The following is a 26106-nucleotide window of genomic DNA, read 5'->3' as shown; positions in this document are numbered from 1 at the left end:
AAGAAAGTGCAAGGTATGCCTGCATATAAATATCTACATTTATATGGGCAAGGGATTTTTTTGTTTGAAATCTAGGAGGAATTGGGCAACATACTAGGAACCATTCATGCTGATCATGACAGTCCATATGTTATTTTAATAGAGTAATAGAATGTAACCAATTAGATTCTCATCTCATGATTTCTAGTCCTGTATGCAGATAGTTTTACGCAATCACTAGCGGATCTATTTCCACTTAACATTAGTTACGAGAAGTTTCATTAGCTGATTGCATCATTTATAGGTGCAGGTATATTCTCTATTTGCCAGATTCCACCACAAACACCACAAATGTTGTCAACCCCAAATGCGATGGCTCTTGGGGAAGGTTTCTTACTATCACATCTGAATTTATTATTATGCTTCAACAAGTCACATGCAAATTTAAACTGTACCTAAGTTGGAGGTAAAGCACTCAAAACATGGTTTTTCGCTGTTTGAAAAAGTGGTCTTCTGATAACAGAAGGCAGTCTAGATAAACAAACTGGCTGCCTCTAAGACTTAAACGTTGTGTGACGCAGAAGAACTTCCTTTGTTCTTCCATTGATAAATGGATAGAATTTATCCATTTGATATCCTTACATTGATATTATCCTTCCATTGATAAATTAAAGATCAATAAGACGAACAGGCCTTGCTGAGGGAGAATCAGCATGGCTTCTGTAGGGGTAAGTCTTGCCTCACAAACCTTATAGAATTCTTTGAAAAGGTCAACAGGCATGTGGATGTGGGAGAACCCATGGACATTATATATCTGGACTTTCAGAAGGCATTTGACATGGTCCCTCACCAAAGGCTACTGAAAAAACTCCACAGTCAGGGAATTAGAGGACAGGTCTTCTCATGGATTGAGAACTGGTTGGAGGCCAGGAAACAGAGAGTGGGTGTCAATGGGCAATTTTCACAATGGAGAGAGGTGAAAAGCGGTGTGCCCCAAGGATCTGTCCTGGGGCCGGTGCTTTACAACCTCTTCATAAATGACCTGGAGACAGGGGTGAGCAGTGAGGTGGCTAAGTTTGCGGACGACACCAAACTTTTCTGAGTGGTGAAGACCAGAAGTGATTGTGAGGAGCTCCAGAAGGATCTCTCCAGACTGGCAGAATGGGCAACAAAATGGCAGATGCGCTTCAATGTCAGTAAGTGTAAAGTCATGCACATTGGGGCAAAAAATCAAAACTTTAGATATAGGCTGATGGGTTCTGAGCTGTCTGTGACAGATCAGGAGAGAGATCTTGGGGTGTTGGTGGACAGGTCGATGAAAGTGTCAACCCAATGTGCGGCGGCAGTGAAGAAGGCCAATTCTATGCTTGGGATCATTAGGAAGGGTATTGTGAACAAAACGGCTAATATTATAATGCCGTTGTACAAATCGATGGTAAGGCCACACCTGGAGTATTGTGTCCAGTTCTGGTCGCCGCATCTCAAAAAAGACATAGTGAAATGGAAAAGGTGCAAAAGAGAGCGACTAAGATGATTACAGGGCTGGGGCACCTTCCTTATGAGGAAAGGCTATGGCGTTTGGGCCTCTTCAACCTAGAAAAGAGATGCCAGAGGGGGAACATGATTGAGACATACAAAATTATGCAGGGGATGGACAGAGTGGGTAGGGAGATGCTCTTTACACTCTCACATAACACCAGAACCAGGGGACATCCACTCAAATTGAGTGTTGGGAGAGTTAGAACAGACAAAAGAAAATATTTCTTTACTCAGCGTGTGGTTGGTCTGTGGAACTCCTTGCCACAGGATGTGGTGATGGCGTCTAGCCTGGACGCCTTTAAAAGGGGATTGGACAAGTTTCTGGAGGAAAAATCCATTACGGGGTACAAGCCATGATGTGTATGCGCAACCTCCTGATTTTAGAAATGGGTTATGTCAGAATGCCAGATGCAAGGGAGGGCACCAGGATGAGGTCTCTTGTTATCTGGTGTGCTCCCTGGGGCATTTGGTGGGCCGCTGTGAGATACAGGAAGCTGGACTAGATGGGCCTATGACCTGATCCAGTGAGGCTGTTCTTATGTTCCTTAAGAACAGGAAAGCAATATTTCAGGATAAGATGTGGCCCAGTTTGGGTTTGTTCTTACCTGAGACAAGAATCAACAATGAACACTGTTGAAATTCTGGGGCCTATTCATCTAGCGCTTGTCTGAGACTGATATGGAATCTCCCAAATCCCAATTTGGGAGCCACTGGCAATGCAAGTAGACAACACAGAGCTATACTGCTGGGAAAATAGCAAGGACTGCAATCTAAATAGTGCCTTTTGAGCATGCCTAGTGCTTCAAATGCATTATCTTGACATAACACTTATTTTAATCATGTAAGGTAAGTACTATTATCTCCTGATGCAGCAGGGGCTGAGAATGAGTGGCTTGCCTAAGGCCACCTAATTAGTTCATGGCAGAGGTGAGAACTGAACCAAGGGAAGTCTTGAATCACAGCTTAGACTGCAATCCTATCCAGACTTACCTGGAAGTAAACCCTATTGAAGGTAATGGGAATTACTTATGAGTAGATATGCATAGGATTGGGCTCTCAAGGCACTACCCAAACCTTTGGTTTGACTGGCACAAGTCCCCTGTTCTAGCCTATGAGTGTTGCAGATGTGTCATATCGCACATTCGTGACGACGCATGACCTGGCCAAGCTGTCACAAGGATGTGCAGTGGCCTCCCTTTGCCAGATCCAGCAGCAGATATGGTAAGTAAGCGCCAGCCATGGGAGGCCAGTGCAGGGGGTGGTAGAGGCTGGTAGGAGGGCGGGACAGTGGTGTTTTTGGGTGGGGGAAGGCAGGCCTGTGGGTGGACTGGGCCAGGGAGGGTGTAGGGCCAGCCTTGGCACCTTAGGCCTCATCCTAACCCCCCTCCCAGCCAGCCCAGTGTTACACCAAGCTGCTCAAATTTGCAGCCAAGTAGCTCCATAGGGGTGGATGGGGCGTGACATGGGGTAAGGGAATAAATATCCCCTTGTTCCAAATTGAGCTCCAGCCACCTCCTAATCTGCGCTGGATATGGCACAGGCCACTTGACCTTCCTGTTCTAGTACAAGTTAGGATTGGGCCCTTACAGCCCAATCCTGAGCTGCCCAGGATGCAGGGCTGCAGCAGTGCAGAAAATGGCTGCCGCTGCATCCTGCATACTCCGGGCAGCCACCAGTAGCTCCTTGGGAGAAGGGGATTTTTGTCCCCTTCCCCCAGGTAAACTGAGTAGCCCCACAATGGGGTTACTTGATTCACAAAAGGCTGGAGGTGAATCAGGAGCCTCTGTGTCAGGTGGTGAGCTTGACACAGAGGGTCTGGATCCGGTAGAGCTTTGCCTCCCTCCTTCCCTGCTCCCTCCCCTGGCATGTCTCCTTCCTGCCCTCTTCCTGCCTCCCCTCTCCCTGGAACACCTCCTCCCCACCTCCCCCCACGCCCTCACTTATCTCTCTGCTGCTCAGTGGTCCGCGGAGCTCTGGCAGTTGCCCAGCGGTTGCCTGCCGGCCACCGCTGACCTACCCCTGGCATTAAGCCAGCATGCACTGTTCAGGATTGGGCCCTAAGTCACTTAACCACTACATTAAATCAGCCCTGTAAACAGTGTAATATCAAAATACAATATCATACATATGTTAACAAAGGTGTTAGCTGGCTTTTAATTCTAAATAAGAAACCAGCCTGAATGGTCCCCCATTATGGGCATGGACTTTATAGGCATGGGTTTACTATCTAACATAGTAAAGCAGAACAGGATTTATCAACCAATATGAATTCAGTCATTAGTTTTGTTTTCATTTAAAATTCTCTTCTGTTTCATAGCATTGGTAAAATCCACTTGTAAAAATATCAGTGGCCTGGAATAGTCACAAGGATGAAACCAAAGGAAATAACAGCCCAATCCTATCCACACTTTCCTGGGAGTAAGCCCCATTTACTTAAATGGGACTTACTTCTGAGCAGACAAGCATAGCATTGGTTTCCATTGTGCCTGCTGCATGGAGGTCCTACCTAGACACTGACATGGAGGAGGTCAACACTGAAGATGAATTCATAAGCAGAGACTTAGTTTAAATCTCAGACCTTTTCCTGTGTTCTTCTAGAGCAAGAGTGCCCAAACCCTGGCCTGGGGGCCACTTGCAGCCCCCAGGAACTTCCAATTCAGCCCACAGGGAGCCCCCAGTCTCCAACGAGAGCCTCTGGTCCTCCAGAAACTTGCTGCAGCCCACACTGGCCCCATGCAACTGTTCTCAGATTGAGGGTGACTGTTCGAACTCTTGCGTGAGCTGCAGGCTGAGGGCTCCCTCCCCTGTTTGCTGTTTCACATGTGTGATGCAGCAGCGGCAGTGAAGGAAAGGCCAGCCTTGTTTTGTGCAAGGCCTTTTATAGGCCTTAAGCTACTACAAGACCTTCATTCATTCATATAAGTTTCATCTCTAATGTATCCATTTATGTAAATTTATTCAAATTTGAAATGTAAATTAATTCTTTTATTTCCTGGCCGCCGACACAGTGTCAGAGAGATTATGTGGCCCTCCTGTCAAAAAGTTTGGACACCCCTGTTCTAGAGTAGTGTTTCCATTTCAGAGAATGTAAATGTTGTTGGGAATCATCTTTGTAGCAATAGGACATGAAGTTTCTAATGGTCACCACTGGAGAATAAAAAGCTAAGGCAGAGAAGGAAATGAGTCTGTTGTCTTGTTATGTTCAGCATCTTTCCTTGCAGCATTTTGACTTTTCTGCTGCTGTTCAGTTCAATGGGATCATCTCTTTTGATGTATCTCAGGTACATCACAGCAATGCATTGACATCATCATTATCTCACAACGTTTTGTCCCCTTTGTTTTCAAAGCATGATCAGTGTGCTTGTTCTCTCAGGTAGAAGATTTGCCCAGGTGTCATTCAGTTCAAGTACTATGATATGAGGTCTTTCATCTGTTTTAGCAGTCACAAGGGACCAAGGCAGAGGGTACACCAACATCCTGAGCATTTTGGATATTGTGAGGAGCATCGTCAAAGAAGATGTGGGGCTGAATCTTGGACAGGATGGGACCTTTAGGAGCACCATCCATGAAGAAGGCCTCATCAGTTGCCAAGCCCCATTCCCGGAGAGTGATGATGGCCCGGCTGCCCATTTCACGGCCACCGCGGGCTGTAACCAAATAGGTGCGGATGGGGGAGTCTTCCTGACCAAATTTCTTGCGCATCTTCCCAAGGTGCAAAGCAAAGGCTTTTAATGGGCCCTGAAAAATACAACAGGTCAGAGAGGACTAAGAGAGCAGGAATTGAGGAAGACCAAGCAGTTACGAAACCTGCCCCTTGTTGCACCCTGGAGCATAGGTCCGCAATGCCGTGCCCCTGCATCAGGTCGCCCCCCCCCATCTGGAATTCTACCGAGCACAACAGAGGGATGACTTGGAAAGCCTTCTGAGGCTTCCCGTGCAGTCTTAAACAATACTTCCAGGAAACTGGAAGTACTGCTTAAGATCGGTTTAAGCTTCTGAGGCTTAAGAAAGCCTCAGAAGCCTTTCCAAGCGGTCTGCAATGCTGTGCGGGGGCAGCACTTGAGGCTTTTGCCCCCCCCCCCAGGCCCGCCACTGAGACCTAAGAATTCTACTCAGAGAAAGAGAACGGAGACCCAATTTTTCCTTTAAGATCCATTGCTCACTGGGAGAGCATATGCTTTGCAGAAGGTTCCAGGTTGAATCCCAGGCAAAATCCCTTTCTGAGCTAAGGACAGCAGCTGCTAGTCAATGTGTAGCCATCATTTGGTCTAGAAGGGCCCTTAGTCTGACTTGGCATAAGGCAGTTTAACTGCCTTGGGTGAGAAAGGCAGCGTATAAATCGAATGAATGAATATGCTCCTTTTAAAAAAATAATAAAATGACTGGGGAGGGTGATTGCACTTATCCAAGTGACATTGTTCAAGCAGTAGTTAGGAAAGCAATTGAACAAGGGTAAAAACAAGTCCTAGTGTGTCTTAAGAATATGCTCTGTTCATCAGGCATTTCACACATGCATGTGAATCTCTTGAAGACTTGCAACTATGAATTGCCTCCATTAGAGTATGTGTGTTTTAAAGTAAGTTAACCACTAGGAAAGCTCTCTTTATGGTTGCGTTTTTGACATGGAATTTGTTACTGGGTCACAAACATGACATGTGTGAAATCACCTACACCTGAATCTCAGGCTTTTAAAAGCTGTGACCCATCAAGCCAAATGCAGCCTATTCACCCGATATAACAGCTCCCAAAGCTCCCAAGATGTAATCTTATAAACGCTTTCCTTGGAGTAAGCCCCACTGAATGTAATGGGAATTCTGAGTAGACATGCATAGGACCAGTGGCCTACCTAAGGGGGGCCAGCAGGTGCAAGTGCTCCCATGCCACCCATTTCCATGCTGTTCCCTCCACCGGTCATGGCCGGAAGTCTTCTGAGGGCTGCAGAGGCTGCACATGGCATCTCTGGTCCTCAGAAGGCCTTCCAAGGGAAAAACCAGAAGTACCTTTCTATGACCTTCTAGAGGCCTTAGAAGGCCTTCAGAAGACTGCGGATGCAGCCGGTGGGGTGGCCGCATTTTCCAAAGAGGAGCATTTTCAGGCTTGCCCCAGGGTGGCACAGGGAAGAGGACTGCCACTGTTTATGACTGGGCTGTTAGTCACTTGGCTTAACAGCTTTCCTGTTATTGCAGAAATTGGGGGAGGGGGTATCAAGCACCTGATAGTAGGTGGCAGGTGGGACTGCATCAGTCTTGATCGGTCATAAGTTGTGCAGGCTATATAAATTAAATTATTAAGGGTGCAATCCTAACCAACTTTTCAGCACGGACCTAGCCACAATACAGCCCCAAGGTAAGGAAACAAACATACCCTTACCTTGAGTAGGCCTGCCTGAGGCCTACGTCCTCAATGCAGGATGCCGTGCATACTACATTGGCACAGCTATGTCAGTGCTGGAAAGTCATCTAGGATTATACCCTTAGTTATATAAATAAGGGCACAATCCTAACCTAAGAGCAATGCAGCTCTTAGGTAAGGGAACAAACATTCCCTTACTTTGAGGAGGCCTCTGTGAGTGACACCCAACTGCAGGATGCTGCACACGTCCCATTGGCACCGCTATGCCAGTGCTGGAAATCAGTGACATAAGGGGTTAGGATTGCACCCTAAGCCTTTTAAGAAGCTACCCAGACAAATGGGTATAGATAGAGGCTGAGGATAAGGAAACTTTATTAGTCATGTAAGGAACTTTACCTCTCCCATGGGCACACCTTCCATACTTTTCTCATACTCAACAGCACCCTCTAATCCCTTCTCACGAAAAACACGGTCAGTCTCATCTGAAAAGAGGACAGCGTCACCATCAAAGACAACACGCAGCTGGGTGGTGGGAGCCTGTATCTCCTGCTGGAAAATGAGTGCTGCTGAAATGCCTGTGTGACAAACAAGTGGTTATATTGTGTGATGAAGAGTGGCTCATTAAAGACCCACAACAAGTACAGCTTGGCACAGGCCCAAATTGAAATAGACTCTCCTGAGCTGGAAGGGAGACAGATGTGCTGTATTTTATACAAGACAGAAACGGTTTGAGAAATTCTCTATAGATCTGTAGCCTCCTCAGGATGAATGGTTAAAGCTTTCAGATGTCACAAGTGACAAGGGTTTTGTCATCACTCTTTGAAACAGGGAGGACAGATGGCCTTTGATGGCAGCTGTCATCCTTGTTATAAGATTCACTGGGGAGAGGAGAAGGAGAAGTCTTTTTTCAGGTTGAAGCTTACTTGTTTAGACATGTGAGGAACAATGCCAGGAAATTTACAACAGACTTTCCCCCACAACCAATCTGGAAGTGCAACTCAAGCCTGTACACACTTACCTGGGAGTAAATCTCACTAAACTCAGCAGGGCCTACTTCTGAGTAAACATATATTGGATTGGGCTATCAGTGCATTAAACGCTGAATAGCTTGTATCCTGAAACTTTTTTCTGGGAGCAAACTGGTGCAAACCCACCTGAAGAAAATGTCAAAGCTGGAGAGCAACTGAGAATGTCCACTCATGGGCCTTTTTTGGATGGTGCACAGAGAATCTTCTTAAGAGGATGCTCTTGGAATCTGGACAGAGGGTAGTTGTTGTGTGTGTTCCCACCCCGGGTCGAAAAATTAAAATCAAAGGCTCTGGCATCAAATGTAAGAGCAAGGATTTAAGCCAAAAGTGAAGGAATAGAAACAAACCTCTCTGAAGTGCATTGCACACATCTGTTCTGTCAGCTGAGAGAAACAGCTTCACGTTGTGGGTTTTCAAGTACTGGGTAGAATCTTCATCGCTGACAAAGCAAAATTTTGAGATCTCTAGACCTTAAATTCAGGAATAAATAAATCATTCAAAGGCAATTGTAATGAGGAATATACGGAGTTTTCAAAGAATGCAAAAAGAAAATACAGGTATAACCTAATTATGCACAGATTTTTCACCCATGGTTTTATCTCACCCCAGCAGTGTCTGTTCTAGTGGTTGTCTGCTGGTATTCTTTTGCATCTTTTTAGATTGTGAGCCCTTTTGGGACAGGGAGCCATTAGATATTTGATTTTCTCTGTAAACCGCTTTGTGAACTTTTAGTTGAAAAGCAGTATATAAATACTGTTAATAATAATAATCTCAACACGATGAGAAGGGCCCTTTAAATTAAAGGAAAAAAGTTGTTTAACAACTCAATAATGGGAGAGAGGGCAGCCAGCTGACAATCCATCAATCATTCTCTCTCCAGGCACTTAGAACAGCTTCATTCCAAGGCAAAGTGACCCCTCCCTTCCCCCTGAGAAAGCGAAAGAATGATAATCATTTTGCATTCTTTCTCAGCGCTGTGCTCTGGGTGAAGGGAGGGGTCGCTGGCTCAGTGTAACTGCTGCTCAGTATAACTCAGTGTAACCTCAGTGTAACCCCTGCTAACTGGGTAAGAGGCACTTTTTCAATGGGTATTCCTCTTTTTAGCAGGGGGTGAGTAACTGGCCCACCTCACCCCAGCAGTGTCTTTTCTCGTGGCTGTCTGCTGGTGTTCTTTTGCATCTTTTTAGATTGTGAGCCCTTTTGGGACAGGGAGCCATTTAGTTATTTGATTTTTCTCTGTAAACCGCTTTGTGAACTTTTAGTTGAAAAGCGGTATATAAATACTGTTAATAATTAATAATAATAAAGCCTTTCTAAGCGCCTGGAGAGAGAATGATTGATGGATTGTCTGCCTAATGCCTTTGTCTTAAATTACAAAGGTAAGCAAGGCTTTGCCTAGCACATTGTTTTTTAAATGGATTTGCTTCAATGCAATTTTTGCCATCCACAAGAGTTCTGGGAATGGAACCCTTGTGAATGTCGAGACTCAACCTGTAAGGCCTATCACAAGATTTTGTTGTCAGTTTAGACATCTACAGTTCTGTGCACCAACTTGCACCCCCCCCCCAATGCAGGTCCCCTACTCCCAAGCAATCCAAATGCAGGCAAAAATCCATTTGAAGTTTGGGGGAGAAATAACTGCTTGTGTTGGTGTAATGTAAAGTGGAGAAAAGGTGGGTGGGAAAAGGTTAAGCACCACTGCCCTGCCCTCTAGGAGCAGCTTTTCTACTTAAGAAGTGTTGTTGGGGTGATGCTGTATGTATCTGCACATAATATCTAATTTGGCCCTCATTCCAACTAAAGTGAAGATATCCAATGGCACAATATTTTGCATTTTCTCACAACACTCATTGGCCTCCAAACTCACTATTTTGTTCCCTTTTTTGGAATCTCATTGGTTAGCTTAAGTTTGGTTTACACATGTAAGTGGTAGTCTTTCTGTGACCCTTTATCTGGGCTGGGTGTAGACTTTTGTTGAAACAGGAATCTGGAAATGGGTATTTTTGTCCTATATACATATTTTTTTAAAACTTGTTTTGTGATACTTAGGAACTGCCAGTAGATGTCACTATAGTGCTATTTGCACAGCTAGAACAAAGACACCCCCTGAAAACAGTCCTTCTGTCATTCTCTATGGCAGTGGTTTTCAGACTGGGGCATTGCAACGCCCCAGCCTGAAGGTCCAGGCCTCTTTCCCCTTAAGGGGGTGGGGGCAGGGGGAGGCAGGGAGGAGGCAGCGATGTGATTCCCAGGATCGTGCTGCTCAGGAGGGCTGCAGGGACTGGGCTACACTCACCTGTTGGGGGTGTGGGGAGCCCTGCAATCGCTCTCCACTTCCGTAAAACCGGAAGTGGAGCATGATCGCCACTCCACTTCCACTTCTAACGAGCTGGGGAGCCTTGCAGATGCTCGCGCGGGGCTCCCCGCACCCCTGACAGGCTGCTGCAGGGACTGGTGAGTGCATCCCAATCCCTACAGCCCTCCTGAGTGGCACAATCCTGGGTATCACGTCGCTGCCTTCCCCCCGCCCCCACTGCCTCCCCCTGCCCCCGCAAGGACTTACAGTGGTGTAAACTCTCCAAGAGAGTTTGAAAACTGCTGCTCTGTGGGGAGAAAAGAGTGAGGCTAAACTTTTATCTGCTAAAGTTGGAAGCTTTAACTGATAGATGAAGCAACCAAAGTTTTGGTGGGTTAATCTCTAGGGTCCAGTGTTAACTGGCATACTTGTTTATTTTGGAAGTTGCTTAAGTTCTAGTTACACGAGTTCATTCCCCAATCCCCACTACAAATTGGCATGTCCCTCACTGTTCATACCGAAGCAGCCCTATAAGAACCACCTTAGCAGCACTCAGGGTATGTTTGTGAATACTGTGCCTCCATGCAGGAAATTATGCCCATGAGTGCTGTGATTTGTGCTATTGTACAAAACTTTTCTCAAGCCACTGCAACTGCACAAACTGCAGTGTTCATCATGTGCTCGCTTATGACTGCTCTGGAAATGAGAACTGCATTTCATGCTAACGGGGCCCCCCGTACCAGCAGATCTCGTACTCGAGGAATTACTTATCTGCGGATTGTGTTCGCAGGGCCCCCTGCGCTCACCCCTCTGGGCACACCCCCTGCAGAGGCAAGGGAGGGTCATCTGAACCTGTCCACAGAAGTCCGTCTGAGCCTCTGCTGGGTTCAGACTGAGTCCTAGAATGAAAATTTACTTCCAATTTTTTTGTAAAACTGGAAGTGATGTTTTTAATGCCTTATAAGGCATTAGGAGGCCCGGAGAATCCCTCAGGGGTTTCCCTATGCCTCCTAATGCCTTATAAGGCATTTAAAGTGCCGCTTCCAATTTTACAAAAAAGCCAGAAGTGACTTTTACATTCTAGGGCTCGGTCTGGGCCCGGCAGATGCTGCAGATGGTCATCTGCGGCCTCTGCTAGGCTCAGAAGACTCTCTGGAGGTGAGGGGAGCCCTTGCCTCTGCTGTTAGGGGTGTTTGTAGTTTCAGTCAACCACAGATACCAGGGCATGCCTGTAACTGCTGTTTTCCCAGAGTGGCATCGGAATGGATGACTCTGTTTCTCCACCCACATTTTCTGCCATTTTTACGACAACTCTTTAAGTGCTATACGATACAGCAATTCAAGTTAGTTTCAACAGAAAAAAAAGTCACTCATTTGTTTGTGTTTGTTTTAAAGAGGCCAACTAATTTGGAAGAAAGGTGTTCTGAATAGGCAACCTACCGTGCTCTTTGGCGCTGTTGATGATGCGCATACCACTCTCTGGACTGTTATTAGAAAGGACAATTACATCAAAGAGCTCCTTGTCCTCTGGATTTCTTTTAAGCAGTTGCTCATTCACATACTGTACTGCCTGAAAGAAGCAATGTGATAGTCAGCATTACGAAACGCTGGCCTTTAACAGACACCGGGTGCAATCCTAACCCCCTTGCAGCACCAACATAAGGGCGACACAGCTCCGAGGTAAGGAAACAAACATCCTCCTATTTTGATGAGGCTGCCGTGAGTGCTACCCAACTGCAGGATGCAGAACTCGTGTCATTGGCACTGCTATGCCAGTGCTGGAAAGTTGGTTAGGATTTGGGGCATGGGTGGCTACACAGTGGGCAAAGACAAAGTGGTGGAGGCTGGAAAGTCCTTTGGATATCCAGAAAAGTCACATACATTTCCAGCCCAATCCCACCTAAATTCCCCTGCACCGATGCAGCAGCACTGGTGTAGGCTACACTGCATTCTGCAGGCGAATTTCAGCAGCTGGAGGTCACCACAGAGTATCGCTTTTGCGACAGTGCAAATGCCTGGCATGTAGGCGGAGCATGTGTACCACCAGCACTCCATGCAAAGCAACCATTGTTAGGAATGACACATTGATCTTCTCCCTTCCATTGCAAAGCATCTACTTTATTTCAAATGAGAGTTTCCTCTCTAACATCCTAGAAAAGGCGCAAGGTCCGTATTTCACATATGCCTTGTACAGTTCTGGGCCTGTTACCTGAATAAAAGCAAAGGCTGTCCCTTGCTCCAAGGGGTTATTCTCATTTGTTTGCTGATGCTTCACATATTCATCCTTGCCCTTTGTTAAGAAGATCTCATGCTCCTTTTCCAGGTTGAAAATGGCCCTTGTCGTCACTGCAATGACCAGAGCTTCTTTTTGGTCTTTCTAGAAGGAGAAACCCAAAAACAGTTTGTGTGACTCAACTGGCATTGATCAAATAGGATAAACTGTGATAAAGAAATGAGAATCCCCCCACCATCAATTCCATGCCACTTGCATTTGGAGTGGTTCAATGTTGTATACTTACATCATCATCATCAACATAAATCTTTTCTCTTTTTGGAAATACTATATAATTCTCGGAAAGACATGCAACCCTGTACAAAAGACAGGCTAGCGCTAGCATTTTATCCGCTGTGGTTAGCATAAATGTGATGTCTGGAGTAGGGATTGAATTGAAACATCAGGACTCAAACCAGATCAGGAACTGCAATAATCCTTGTTGGCAAGGGGACACAATCTATGTCCATATTGGCAAGAGGACACAAAGGCTGAGTGCTGCATTCTGTATCAGGTTAGGAAAGAAAGAATAAGAGTCAAGCCACATCTGACACTGCAGCCCTGTGTGATAAAGCCCCTATATGGTCTCTTGCCAACAATTTGCATTGGAGATGGCCTGGGACACAAATAAATGCTTAACCCTTTGCTTGCACATTGCTTTCTTCCTGAAACACTTCTCAGTCACTTGTCACACAGGAGAGAGGGATTCCAGATCTGTATCTGTGAAGTATTTTCTCCAGTTCCCCTGAATAAGATGGCCAGAATACGCTGGTTTGGAGCAGCTTACATCCTGCTCACTTCAGACTCCTACAGTCATAGATGATGCTTGGTTCTCATTTCATAGATACCTGCTGACTTTCAGTTGTAATTTTCTCTTGGTTATCAACCCACAAAACCCAACCAACCTGAAGGATTAAATATTTTTTCTTGGTTTTTCAATCAGTTTAAGCCATTTCTGCCCAACATTGCATATACACAACAGGGATCAAATGTGTACACCTGTGAGCTGGGCAGAAAAGAATTAAGGGCACAATGCTAATACTCAGAAGTAAGTCCTATTTTGTACAATGGGGTTTACTCTCAGGAAAGTGTGGTCAGGGTTGCAGCCTAAGGGCCCAATCCTATCCAACTTTCCAGCACCAGTGCAACCAAAATGCAGCCCCGACGTAAGGGAACAAATGTTCCTATACCTTGAGGAAGCCTCTGTGACTGCCTCCCCACCACAGGATGCAGTGCACGCCCCATTGGCACAGTGCACCAGTCCTACAAAATTGGATAGGATTGGGCCCTGAGGCAACTATGGGTACAATCCTAACCCCTTATGCCAGTGCTTTCCAGCACTGGCATAGTGGTGCCAATGGGACATATGCTGCATCCTGCAGTTGGGTGTCACTCATCAAAGTAAGGGAATGTTTATTCCCTTACCTCAGAGCTGCATTGCCCTTATGTCAGTGCTGGAAAGCACTGACATAAGTGTTAGGATTGCACCCTCAGTTTGCTTACCTTTAGTCATGGCAATGTATTTTTCATGTAACCATGCACTGTATTCATGGGGAGTAGTGGACGCACCAGCATCATATTGAACATCAACACTGGAACTACCTTTTTGACTTTCTTATTCCTAACTGGCTTGAACAACCATACTTTAGCATTGTGTCAATACACGGAAACAAAAATAGGCTCACATGAATGCATGAAGTTGCCTTATATGGAGTCAGTCCATTTGGTCCAAATCTCCGATACTGTCCAACCTAACAAACTCTCAGAGGCATCAGGCAGAAGTCTTTCCCAGCAGGGATTAGCCTGGGACCTTCTGCATGCAAAATGTATGCTGTACGTACCAGCTATGGCCATGCAATGAAGTGCTTCTCCAACTGTTCCATCATTACATGATCATATTGATTTGTTCAGCCCTTAATGGGAAGAATAGGTTTCCTCTCTCTCTCTCTCTCTCTCTCTCTCTCTCTCTCTCTCTCTCTCTCTCACACACACACACACACACACACACACACACACACCCTCCCCAATGAAAATCAATATGGCCTCTGCAGTAGAACAACAGGAAAGCACTATATGGTTAACTGCAACATGCATTTAACTTGCCATGACCCCAGGGCAAATATTAGGCAGACTGAACAACTGATACAGTTGAAGGGGATATAAACAAGTAAAAATTCTATTGAAAATCATAATGCAAGAAGCAGGTAATAGAAAAGCATTATACAACTGAAGACAAAGTCCAGCTAGTATAAATGCCTTACCTGTTTCACACTAGTGTTTATGACTGTGCTTTCAGGAAGTGCCATCTTTTATTTCTGATCTTGAAAGGAAAACATAGCTTGTTACAACCAAGCACCATATTACATTCTACTTGCTGGCAGAAAATGTGATATTTATCCACAATGGAAATGATTATGTGACATGCATAGCTTGATCTGTGAATAATCTCTTTCCCAAACAAGAAAAATACAGCCTGGAGCGGCACACAGCAAATTTCTGACTTGTGCCGCTAACATACCTTTTCAGTGATTTATGCAAAACATGGTTCTAAGAAGCCAATGGCGAATTTGGTCTGGTGAAGTTGAAAGTAGCTGCAGACCAGTCACTGCAATGTACCACACAAACATATAAAACAACCATCTATGTACATGTCTTATGTCAGCCATTATGGGGAAAAAGATGGGATAAAAATCTCTTAAGCAAATGATAGAAATAAAAATACATACACTGAGCAAGATGGAAACATCTGAGTGCCCCGCCATGAGACAGGGTACAATCCAGATCAGGACTACAGCAGGGGCTGCATGTCATGATCCCAGTCTGGATCCTATCCCCTCATGCTCCTATTTGGTAGAGAAAGCATCATGCACATATGTGGGAGAATGCTTGCTTATAATAACATCTGATACATGAATCATTTACACATGGCCTGTCCTTAAAAGCTTGAATAAAATATCACCCACTGCTTGAGTATTGTAGCAAAAACCTCCGAGAATAACTGACACTCAGCTGAAATTCAGTCTAGGACATACCTTAATCCTGTGCAAGATAATATATTTTAATGTTGAGGTTTTTTTTGTTATGTCTTACAGTTGTGTGTGAAAGATTTCTGTGATGTTTCTCAAACCAAAGAGAAAAGCAAAACAGCTACCAACTCTTATGAATATAAGGGCATTTATTCCTCTTTACAGTGAGATACAGACTGCCCTACACCAAGAGCCATTTATTCAGAGGTAGACTGCCTCTGGAAATGGAGTTTTGCCAATCGTACAATGTAAGCAGCGAGATTGGGATTTGTTTGGCCTGGCCTAGAACACTAGAGTCTCCTCCCCTGTGGGGATATTAGAGGAGGGCTGGGAGCTGGGCGGTCTCAGAGGGTTCTTAGGGTACTGGTGCTGAGCCCTCTTCCTCCTTTGCAGGTGGGCACAGTACTGACACAGTACTTTACCTTTAGCTATCATGGATAATACAGTAGCTGCTCATTATCCTGGTGGACAGGCCTAAGAATATAAGAAGTTCTGTTAGGTCAGACCAGAGAGGGTCTATCAAGTCCAGTGTCTTGCTTTCCACAGTGGCCAATCATATGTCACAATAGAATGCCCATAAACAGAGTTCTCCCCTCACTGTTGCTTCCCAGCCTCCAGTATTCAGAGATAGACTGCCTCTGGAGAGGGAGGTTTGCCCATTTATCATGGCTAATTGCCAGACCTCTCTGTTCCTCTTCCTTGGAGATTGACTTAAACCTCTTCCAGTGTCCAGCCTTTGCCCTGCAGCAGGGATGGCTCTGTGGGGCCTGCTCCTATCCTATAACTGGAGATGTGGCCTAAAAATTAAATGATCTTCGAGGCCCTTGTTTAAAGAAGGGGGAGTTATTGAGCTGCATCAGATTAGCACAATAAATTTTAATTTGACTAGGGAAGTTTCAGCCCCTGGGAGTGGTGAGAAGTGGACAACAGGATTAAAGGAAGAATAGAGAATGGGTGCTGACTAAAGGGAAATTATGCAGACTCTGTCCCCAGGGAATGCAAGGATGCAATTTACCTGGAATTATTTATTCATTCATTCATTTAAAAGACACTTTGTCTAATCCTACACATTGATTTTTAAGATGAATCTTTAAACTGAACTAAGATCTTAACCTACAATTTTAACTAACTGAATGCACTTCAAAGCCTAACTTTCAACTGAGTTGAAAACAAAGTTGAAAACTTTAGGGCGCAATCCTAACCCCTTATGTCAGTGCTTTCCAGAACTGTCATAAGGGCAATGCAGCTCTGAGGTAAGGGAACAAACATTCCCTTACTTTGAGGAGGCCTCTGTGAGTGATACCCAACTGCAGGATGCAGCACATGTCCGATTGGCACCGCTGTGCCAGTGCTGGGAAGCACTGACATAAGGAGTTAAGATTGCACCCTTAGTTAATGAACTGACTTGTCCTTTAGCTTTAGAGGGACATGACCGAAAAATACAACATCATGCAGGGGATGGACAGAGTGGATAGAGACGCTCTTTTCCCTCTCACATAACACCAGAGTGTTGGGAGAGTTAGGACAGACAGAAGAAAATATTTCTTTACGCAGCGTGTAATTAGTTTGTGGAACTCTTTGTCACAGGAAGTAGTGATGGCATCTTGCCTGGATACCTTTACGAGGGAATTGGACAAATTTCTGGAGGAAAAGTTCATTATGAGTTACAAATCATAGTACGTATGTGCAAGCTCTTGGTTTTAGAGCCAGGCTGCCTCTAATTACCAGATGCAGGGAAGGGCACCTGGACGCAGGTTGTGTCTGTTGTCTTGTGTGCTCCCAGGGGCATTTGGTGGGTCACTGTAAGTTAAAGGAGGAAGCTGGATTAGATGGGCCTTTGGCCTGATCCAGTGGGACTCTTCTTATGTTCTTAGTTATGTTTGCAGTTCTCTATTTGGAACAGAACATTGGTTTAACTAGCCCTTCTTAAAAAATGGTTTAATGGGAAAGTGAGTCTTTTCAGTTGAAAGCAATGACCATTTGTATGAGTTACACGTCATTTTGAATTGCCTATAAAATGAGAAAATTTTGCACTGCATATCTGATTTTTTTCCAGCTACAATGATTTGAGAAGTAGAAAAGAGTAGACTCTCACTTTACAATGACTTCATGTTACAATCAAATCACTTTACAATTGACTTGCCATAGTAAAATAAGGTTCACTATACAATAAGTTATTCGCTTTAAAATGGGCTCATGATTGCCTTCAACAGGACCTTGTGGATGATGGATAAACCAACCAGTGATGCAAATGCGAGCATTTCGTAGCATCTAAGCCACCAGCAGCATTTTTAACATCATGGTTGTGTGTTAAGGAAAGGATGCAGCCTTGTAATTTGTGCTTTACAATTACAACATAATGTAAACTGATAACCATGGTCCCTATTGAGCACAGTAGGCACCTTCAAGACCACCTTTAGGAGAGAGAAATTGCTTAATTCTGTGGCACAAACTTTAACTTCCGAGGTCTTGAAACAAACTACAGCACCAAAAAAACCAACAATGCATTATTGAATTCATGTTACAATATTTTCACAATACAGTGGGGTCTCCAAGATGGACTGCCATTGTGAAGCAGAGGTCCACTGTACTTGAAAATTTCATGCCAACTGAATGGGAAACAGAAGTTGGAAGCAACCAAGGCAATTATAAAATGGCTTCATTTGCTACAATCTCTCTGCAGGTTTGCAGGGCTGATGCTCTGAGGGTGTATGAGTAGTACGAGCTCTAAAATTTCATGCAACTTGTTTGGAAAATGACAAAGTTAAAAGCCTCAAACCATGGGGTGGTTCGCTATTGAAATCAATTGAAAATGAATGAAACACTGTTTTCACTCCCATTAGAAGGCCTAGCTTGGGCCAATCTAGCACCCCAAAAGATGCCAAATGTGGCTGCCAGCATGTTTGCACACACTTACTTCCACTGCTGTCACTGCCAATTCCTTTCAACTGGTTGGTCAGGGAGGATCCTGGGAGCAGAATTCTCCTCATCCATACTTGCATCCTCCTCACCCAGCCAGTCTCCTCATCATCCATACCCTCTCCTTTACGAGAGGGTACAGGGTAAAGGAGAGAGACAGGGTACAATCCCCCAGCTCCACTGCAATCTGAAACACAATTATTAGGAAGTAGGCCCTCTTAACTACTGCAGGATTTACTTCTGAATAAACAGACATAGGCATGCTCTGGAAAATTAATGAAGCCTCCTTCTGCATAAACCAGGCTACAACCAGGCTGCAAGTGGTCTCAAACTCCACAGGCAGGGATCTACTTTGTTCAGAGGCCTGTCGTTAACTAAGTTGCCCACTTCCTCCTTTCTCAACTGCCACACTTCTGCAGTTTCTTTATGACTGGCCAAATATAATTGACCAAAGGGAGGAAATTAATCAGAACATTTCAGACAGTAACGCCTAGTAATCAGACTGAGCCTATTACTTTTATTATTGACATTGCTGTTGAAGTATATTCATATATGGGGTTTCCCAATATAAGTCTCCCCATGATACATTTTCCTGCATTTACACCCACAACTTTTTGAGGTACTACACTTTAGTCCTCTATGCCCACCAAGCCATACTCACACCTGAATGCATTTCTCTCTCTCTCCCCCCCCCCCCAGCTCTTATAGGAACAGGTAAAGAAATTCTGTCAACCAAATAGGGATACTTTGGGGGCAAGGCTTGTTTATTTTGACTGTAATAATGTATTATAATTTGGAGTTTTCATTTGAGGCAGAGCTCAGATAAGTTTGTTTGAAACAATGAGGTGTTGGAAGAACCCTGGGCATGTGCAGAGTGCCTTCCAGAAAACCAAGGTTTGGAATTATTTTTAGTAATACTGTTTAGACTCATTTCATATAAAAATGTTTTTTTTAAGCATTCATTTTAAGTGGAAATGTTTTAAGAATGCTTACAATAATACAAAATTCTTTATGAGGGTAATTAAAATCATTACAGGTTCAAAATGAGTTTAGGTAGATGCTGTATTCTGGGTTCTAACAAATGCATACTAAGGTGTACCAGTTTATATGTGTTGAGGACAATTGCCACTCTCTCCAGCCCCTAGTACTACTTTATTCTATTCTTTCTTATGGGAGAAAATTCCTTTCTTTAACTCCAATGTAGGGCAAGGATGTATGTACAGTCCTCATAATCCTCTAGTTACGTTATTTCTTGTGGGGGAAAATTCACCTTTATACAGTATTTTGCAATAAATCCATGCTTTCCAGTGCCCAGCCCAAGCTCCTAGAAGGGGCCACCTGTACCACTTTTCAACAAGAAGTATACAGACCGGTTTCCACAACAAAATTTTGCCCAGTGTTCCCAGCATCGAACTGCAATCACCCATGACTGCAGAGTGCAGTGGATGTATTGCCACTGGGTCTCATTTTTTTCTTTAATAGAAGAATGTTTGGGGGGAGGGGGAGAGAAACTCAGAAATCCATTTGCGGGGGGGGGGGATCAGAAGTTTAGCCTTTGCAAAGGGGGGATTACTTGGATTACTTCTGGGTTTTGCATCTCCTTTTATGGGCTGAGCGCTAACAGACTAGGAAGAGAAGGACTCTCCCAGTTTTGACAGCTGCCACATTGTTCCAGACTTTGTTGCAGACTTAGCAGGGAGAGGGGAGCAGCTCATCATGAGACAAGCGTGGACAACCAAGAGATCCCAAAGTCCCAAACTCACCAGCTTTCCACTCCTCAGTGCAGCCACAGCAGCAGCATCCAGATCAGTCCGTTTTTGAAAAAGATGCTGCCTATATTTTCTATTCCCAACAGGAAGCAGCCTGTGGTTGAGATCGCCTGGCATTCTGGGGCGTGTAGTCCATTTATTTGGCAGATCCCTTTCCTTCTTACAAAGGAAGAAGGAAGCGCACACTCACTTTCCCAGCCTGCCTTGCACTGACAGGCTGTCAAATTGCCAGTGGATGTGGGTTGAGGTTAGGTGGGGTGATGATCTGTTGAGCCTAATGACTGTATACTGTGATGACTGGGCTGGGATCTCTTCCCCACCCTGTGCAAAGACAGCAACATCTGGACTTTCATCCACTTTGACTTTCATCGGCTTTTTCAGCTGTTTTCAACTATAACCACATTTCACATTTCGTCCACGCGCTTTCCTCTCTGGTCCCATTCCATTCAACCTTCCACAACAACGTTCTGTTTGTTTTGCTTTTATTTCTGTTTATTTAAGTTTTGCATGCACTGGCATGTTATCTAGTGATTTATGCTTTTCGCTGGCCAAAGTAAATTTGCAAGCTAAATAAGGCTCTGATTTGATATTGATCCATTTTTTACTTTTATCCATGCTCTGGTCCCTAACCAGAGTAACTCCAGAGTTAAATTTCAGAGTTTCTGAAGGCTATCCTTTCATTTTTGGATAGGCTAAGTATTCATCTGCCCTAAAGCCTACCGAAGGCAGCAATATTTTTAGGCACTGACAGAGATAGCTTGTAATTTTCCCTTGCCTTTAATTTCATGAGCTATAAATGCAACTATTAAATTTAACTATGCCCCAAACCACATGGAAATGCAGACTTATGATGATTCAAAAAGAGCCCCCACAAAATAGTACCAGAGTTCATTAAAATGGATTTCCTTAGTATTTCCATTCATTGTGATTTTCTTTTGTGTAAATATTTTTGTTTAGACTTACAATTGCCACCTTTTGTTCTCAAAAAATCAAGCACATCAAGCTGTGGGCCTCTGGCCATGGTAAGAGTACACCTATCCCTGAAAGGGACAAACTGTTTTTAAAAGGAAAGATTAAGCACCTCTGAGCATGTGTCAAGTGCATTTCTCTTTTGATAAAAAAAAGGTTTAAAAATATTTCAAGGGCAATAGTGCAAACAGTGTTTTCATTCTCTTGGCCAGGAGGATGACCAAGAGAACTTGGTTTGGGTCAGAACTGTAGCAACCCTATTTAAGCTCTTTACTAAAGCAGTACTCTACTCCCCTCACCTTGTTTATATTTTCTGTACATTCAAAAGGAGCTAAACTGGATGGGTATTGTTGTGCTTTAATTCAGCTACATTGGTGAGATACTTAAAATGTTTGGTTGTCGCAAAGGAGTAGCCATTAAAAACTAAATTACTGACAGTCCAATCCTACCTAAAGCCTGCGCAGAGATGCAGTGGCACTGGTGTGGTTACTGCTGTATCCCATAGGGGATTTTCATCTGCTGGAGGTCTCCTTGGGGTAAGGGCATTTGTCCCCTTGCCCCAGGGTAAGCCCCAACAGCCACTAGGTTAAGTCAGAATGCCAGATGTAGGGGAGAGCACCAGGATGAGGTCTCTTGTTATCTGGTGTGCTCCCTGGGGCATTTGGTGGGCCGCTGTGAGATACAGGAAGCTGGACTAGATGGGCCTATGGCCTGATCCAGTGGGGCTGTTCTTATGTTCTTATGTTCTTATGTTCTTATGTTCACTATGGGTCAACTCAGACCTGAGCCAGCGATGTTGCTGGCTCAAGTCTGCATTGACTAGTGAAGGGGTAGGTGGAGGGGCAGACCACTGTTGCTTCCTCAACTTTTAAAGAAGATAGCACTGAGTGGCACATATGAAGCCAAGTTTCATTTTCTTTTCTTTTCATTCAAGTTCACAGCATTGTGTCTAGGAGGAGGCTGATGTCACAGGGATTTGCCAGGAGATGGGTGTAAGATGTTTGGATAACCAAATTCCACAGTGAACATACAACAGCAAAGGACACACCAGTTGTGGACTGCATTGCATTTCCCCCAGTAACAGGACATTGCACTTTTGAGCTCTAGGGCAGTAGTTCTTATACTTCTAGCACCGGAAGCCACTTTTTAGAATAAGAACCTACCAGAAGTGGGACCTACCAGAAGTGATGTCATGACCGGAAGTGACATCATCAAGCAGGAAAAGTTTTTAACAATTCTAGGCTGAAATCCTACCCACACTTATCCAGGAGTAAGTCCCATTTACTATCATTGTTAAAAGCATATACATAGTAGCCTGGTAAAAGTACAGATCTGTCACATTTCCCCAAATGCAGTCACATATCATGGTAGCATCAAGTTGAATAAATTAACAATAAAATATTGAAATTAAGGGGACCCACCCAAAATTGGCTCGCAACCCACCCTAGTGGGTCCTGACCCACAGTTTGAGAACCACTGCTCTAGGGAAATGCAGAACCACTGGCAACAGAAGCACTAACTTGCTGCTGGATCCTGTGCAACCAACGAGCAACAAGCAAGGATTTCATATGCTGTAAGTTGTTTGTTTGGGAAGACCTTTAGTGTGAAATCAGCAGGTGCTGATACTGAAGCAAAGGATATGACACACATTTAACTCATGAAGGTGTTTCTCTGCCACTCTGAGGCTCTTCAAGTTTTGTTTGTCCCTCTGTTGGTACTTCTCAAGCAACAATCCCCTGAGGGCTTTCCCCTTTTGCCTGACACTTTGCAGTCATTGCCAAATAGAAACAGGGCAAACCTGCTCCTGAGGAGGCAGAAGAACACCTATTTGCTGTGGATACATACAGGCAAACTCAAGAAACCTCACAACCACATGGTGGTGCTTCTCGTTTCTTTGATGTTGATGCTTTTGTCACAACTGTGAAAATAAAGATGACTACATGATGTTTATGTACGCATGTATATACGTTTGTGGAAGCAAAATATATGTAGGTTGTCATACCCCTTGTTCCCAAACTGCTTCACTGTGCCAAGATGGATCTGTTCCCATGCAGAACAGTTTTATAATTACTATGTACAAATTAGGAGATCCCTAATTAGGAGATCCCTAATTTGTACACAATAATTATAGGAGATGCTTCTCCATTTTTAAGATTAATATGTAAACTCCTTCCTTCTGAGCCATTCCTATGACTGTACTGTGAACCAGATTGTCACCTAACATATCTCCACTGAAGGCAACAAACATGGGCTATTGAAGTACCATGTTCCTTGTTTATACTTCCATCCTTCCTGGTTTCTATTGTCTACCAGGCTGCATTTTGTATTCCCCCCCCCAGCTGTTCATTATTTATGGTTCCTATGAAATCACACAGGACAACAAAACTGTCTTTTAAAAAATATATATCCATAAATATTTTTAATTTGATGGTGCAACCTATGTTTTTCAGGCACAGTTGGAGCACTGGAGGAAAAATATACAAAGGCACACTTTGTAAGCCTCTGCATACAAAGGCACAACATCAACGAGAAAATCACCCAAACAGCAGATAAGCAAACATCATAGACATTTTTTGATTTAATTTACTTTGACGTTGAGTTCATACAAACACATTTGGAACTAGGTTTGTATCAGACACTTCTATAGAAGATGCTGTGGACTAAATACCAATGGCTTGATCTGAACAAAGTTGTCATATACTGTAGTTTCAGTCTGGAGATTTGGTTTTTAATGCTAGGAATCGTTCCTGGGACATATAGGCTGCAGTCTTAAGCACAGTTAGAGGACAATAAATCACCTCTTCCACCTAAATACTGTAGCTGTTTTTGTCAACCAGGAAAGGTAAAGGATTGAGTGCACAGGTGGCCAGTCTCACATTTCCAGAAACTCTGGTTACTTCCTTAGCAGTCCAATCCTATTCTCCCCCCCCCCCATACAGCAGCACCAAAATGGCCACCACTGCAATGGGGGGGGGGAGTTGCAGAGATCTCCTCTGGGTAAGGGAACAATTGTTTCCTTACCTGGGGGTAAGCCTCCACAGCTTGGGGGTCTACTCAGACCTATGTTAATGAAATCACTGGCGCAGATCCGCATGAACTGATGCTGTAGGATTGGGCCCAGGAAGGAGGTTAGGATTTGGCAGCTGCCCTCCTCAGCCACCTCATTCTGCTCTCCCTCACCCTGTTCCTCCCAACTCCCACCCTGTCCTGCCTCCCCCGCTATCTTACCCTAGTGCAGGGTCCCCTTAGGCACAGGCTCCAGTTGGGAAAAATTGGTCCACTTGGCTTAAAGCCAGCCCTGGAGGGAATTTAGTGGCACTACTAGGTAGGTAAACTGACCCTAATCTTGCATGAAAAATTGTAGTTGCTGCCCTTCCTCTCATCAGCCATTTTTGTGTTGATTCCCTGCACATTTGTACTGAAATCGGACCACCTACAGCACAAGCACTACTGAAGAAAACAGTCTGTGCTTTGCTTTTCCCCCCAAATCATCTTCTGTACCTCACTACTGGCTATTGATTGTTAAAGGGTGTGCCTCAAGCACAGAATATTATGGCAAGGAGTTAATGATTAAATTGTTCTTTTAGTAACAGATTCTATCGCTGAACTCCATGAGTGGAAAGAGAACAATGGGGTGGAGCACTACACAAATCAAATTTGAAAAAGTTACACCTTCACTGGCTGGCTGACGTACAGAAGCCATTCGGCCAGTTTATGGATCTGGGGTGGGGAGATGACTTGCCTTATATCTGGGGAAACTTATTTGGAGGCATGTATCTCTTGCGCCAGAAAAATGCACTCAGATGTGTTCAGAGCCTTGATATTAGTATGAGTCAGGGCCATCCTAGCGATGAGGCTGACAGCCCAATCCTATGCTGCCCAGAGCGAGGCACCAAAAATTGTTGCCATGGCATCCTGAGCGCTAACCAGGTAGCGTTGGCAGCTCCTTTGGAGAAGGGGACTTTCGTCCCCTTCCTCCAGGTAAGGTAAGTAGCCCTGCAATGGGGCTACTTGATTCTGCATTGGCAGACCCTTGGCTGCCATAAAATCGAGAGCCTCCGTGTCGGGCCCACAGCCCAACACGGAGGATCTGGATGTGGCAGAGCTCAGCTCTGCTGGTCCTGTCTCCCACCTGCCCCGCTCCCTCCCCCGGCACGCCTCCTCCCCACCCTCTCCCTGCCTCTCCCCACTCCTTCCCATCTCCCCCCACGCCTCCACTCACCTCTCCACCACCCAGTGATCCGCATGACCACCAGGCAGCGGAGCACTGGTGATCCACTGGCGCTAGCCCAGTGCTGGCTGGTGCTGAGCTAGCATCGGCACTGGACCGGTGCAGAGGGCCATCAACATGCTTTACGGCATGTTTGCCAGCACTCACTGCTGGCAGAGTGCTGGAGGTGTGAGCTCAGGATTGGGCTCACTTCAAGCGGTGAGTGCCCTGCACCCCACATCCACCAACTGCCCCCCTTTGGCTCACTGCTCACCAATCCACTTCAGTCGGTTCTCTGACTGAGCCAGCAGCAGCCCATCTCTTTTTCTGACAGCTGGAGGAAGAAAACAAAAGCTGCAGCTGCCACCACCTTTGGTTAAGCAAGAAGAGGGGAAAGTGCAGCAACCTGGAGTCCACCAGAGTCCGCCCTTGCCCTGAATTCCAGCAGCACCACCTCATTCCTCCATGCTGTCATCTTTGAAATAGATAGGCCTGAAATAGATACACCTGCTAGGAGCTCCCAAACAGGACAGCATAGGGGAAGGAGGTGGCACTGGAGTGCAAGGTGAGGGTGTGAGCTCTGGGTTACCGCACCCTGCCATGCTCAGCCTCACCTCATCTCACCCAGCCCCCTTTTCCTTGCCCACCTGACTGTTTTTCTAAGCAACCAGATGAAAGAGGAGGAGGGGGAAAAGGAGAAGGAAGTGGCAGCAATAGTAGTGGTGGGATACAGATGCAATAATATGA

At 44.9% G+C, this 26106-nt stretch overlaps 1 protein-coding gene across 2 annotated transcripts; it reads right to left on the bottom strand.

Annotated features, from left to right (window-relative positions):
* Positions 1 to 4488: 4488 nt before the first annotated feature.
* On the bottom strand, positions 4489 to 20255 carry LOC136659617 (cytosolic 5'-nucleotidase 1A-like). Of its 2 annotated transcripts, none has more exons than XM_066636711.1 (7): positions 20175 to 20255; positions 14728 to 14786; positions 12404 to 12571; positions 11635 to 11764; positions 8246 to 8368; positions 7267 to 7445; positions 4489 to 5256 (listed from the first exon to the last, which is right to left on the bottom strand). In XM_066636711.1, exons 2-7 carry the CDS (start codon positions 14770 to 14772, stop codon positions 4954 to 4956), a joined length of 948 nt encoding a protein of 315 aa, XP_066492808.1. In that variant the 5' UTR covers positions 14773 to 14786; positions 20175 to 20255; the 3' UTR covers positions 4489 to 4953. The 2 variants fall into 2 exon arrangements, with proteins under 2 accessions (XP_066492808.1, XP_066492810.1); XM_066636713.1 differs by having other exon boundaries at positions 7267 to 7352.
* Positions 20256 to 26106: the final 5851 nt, after the last annotated feature.

The sequence above is a fragment of the Tiliqua scincoides genome, chromosome 1 (genome assembly GCF_035046505.1).
Source record: "Tiliqua scincoides isolate rTilSci1 chromosome 1, rTilSci1.hap2, whole genome shotgun sequence".
NCBI classification, from domain to species: Eukaryota; Metazoa; Chordata; class Lepidosauria; order Squamata; family Scincidae; genus Tiliqua; species Tiliqua scincoides.
This window is presented reverse-complemented; position numbering and strand designations above follow the sequence as displayed.

Excerpts from the sequence above, each read along its gene's own strand:
- LOC136659617 (XM_066636711.1), bottom strand. The coding sequence starts at position 14,772 with ATGGCACTTCCTGAAAGCACAGTCATAAACACTAGTGTGAAACAG. Across the intron at positions 11,765-12,403 it reads CAGCCTTTGCTTTTATTCAG|GCAGTACAGTATGTGAATGA; the intron begins GTAACAGGCCCA and ends TGCTTCTTTCAG. Across the intron at positions 7,446-8,245 it reads GTGCAATGCACTTCAGAGAG|GCATTTCAGCAGCACTCATT; the intron begins GTTTGTTTCTAT and ends TTTGTCACACAG.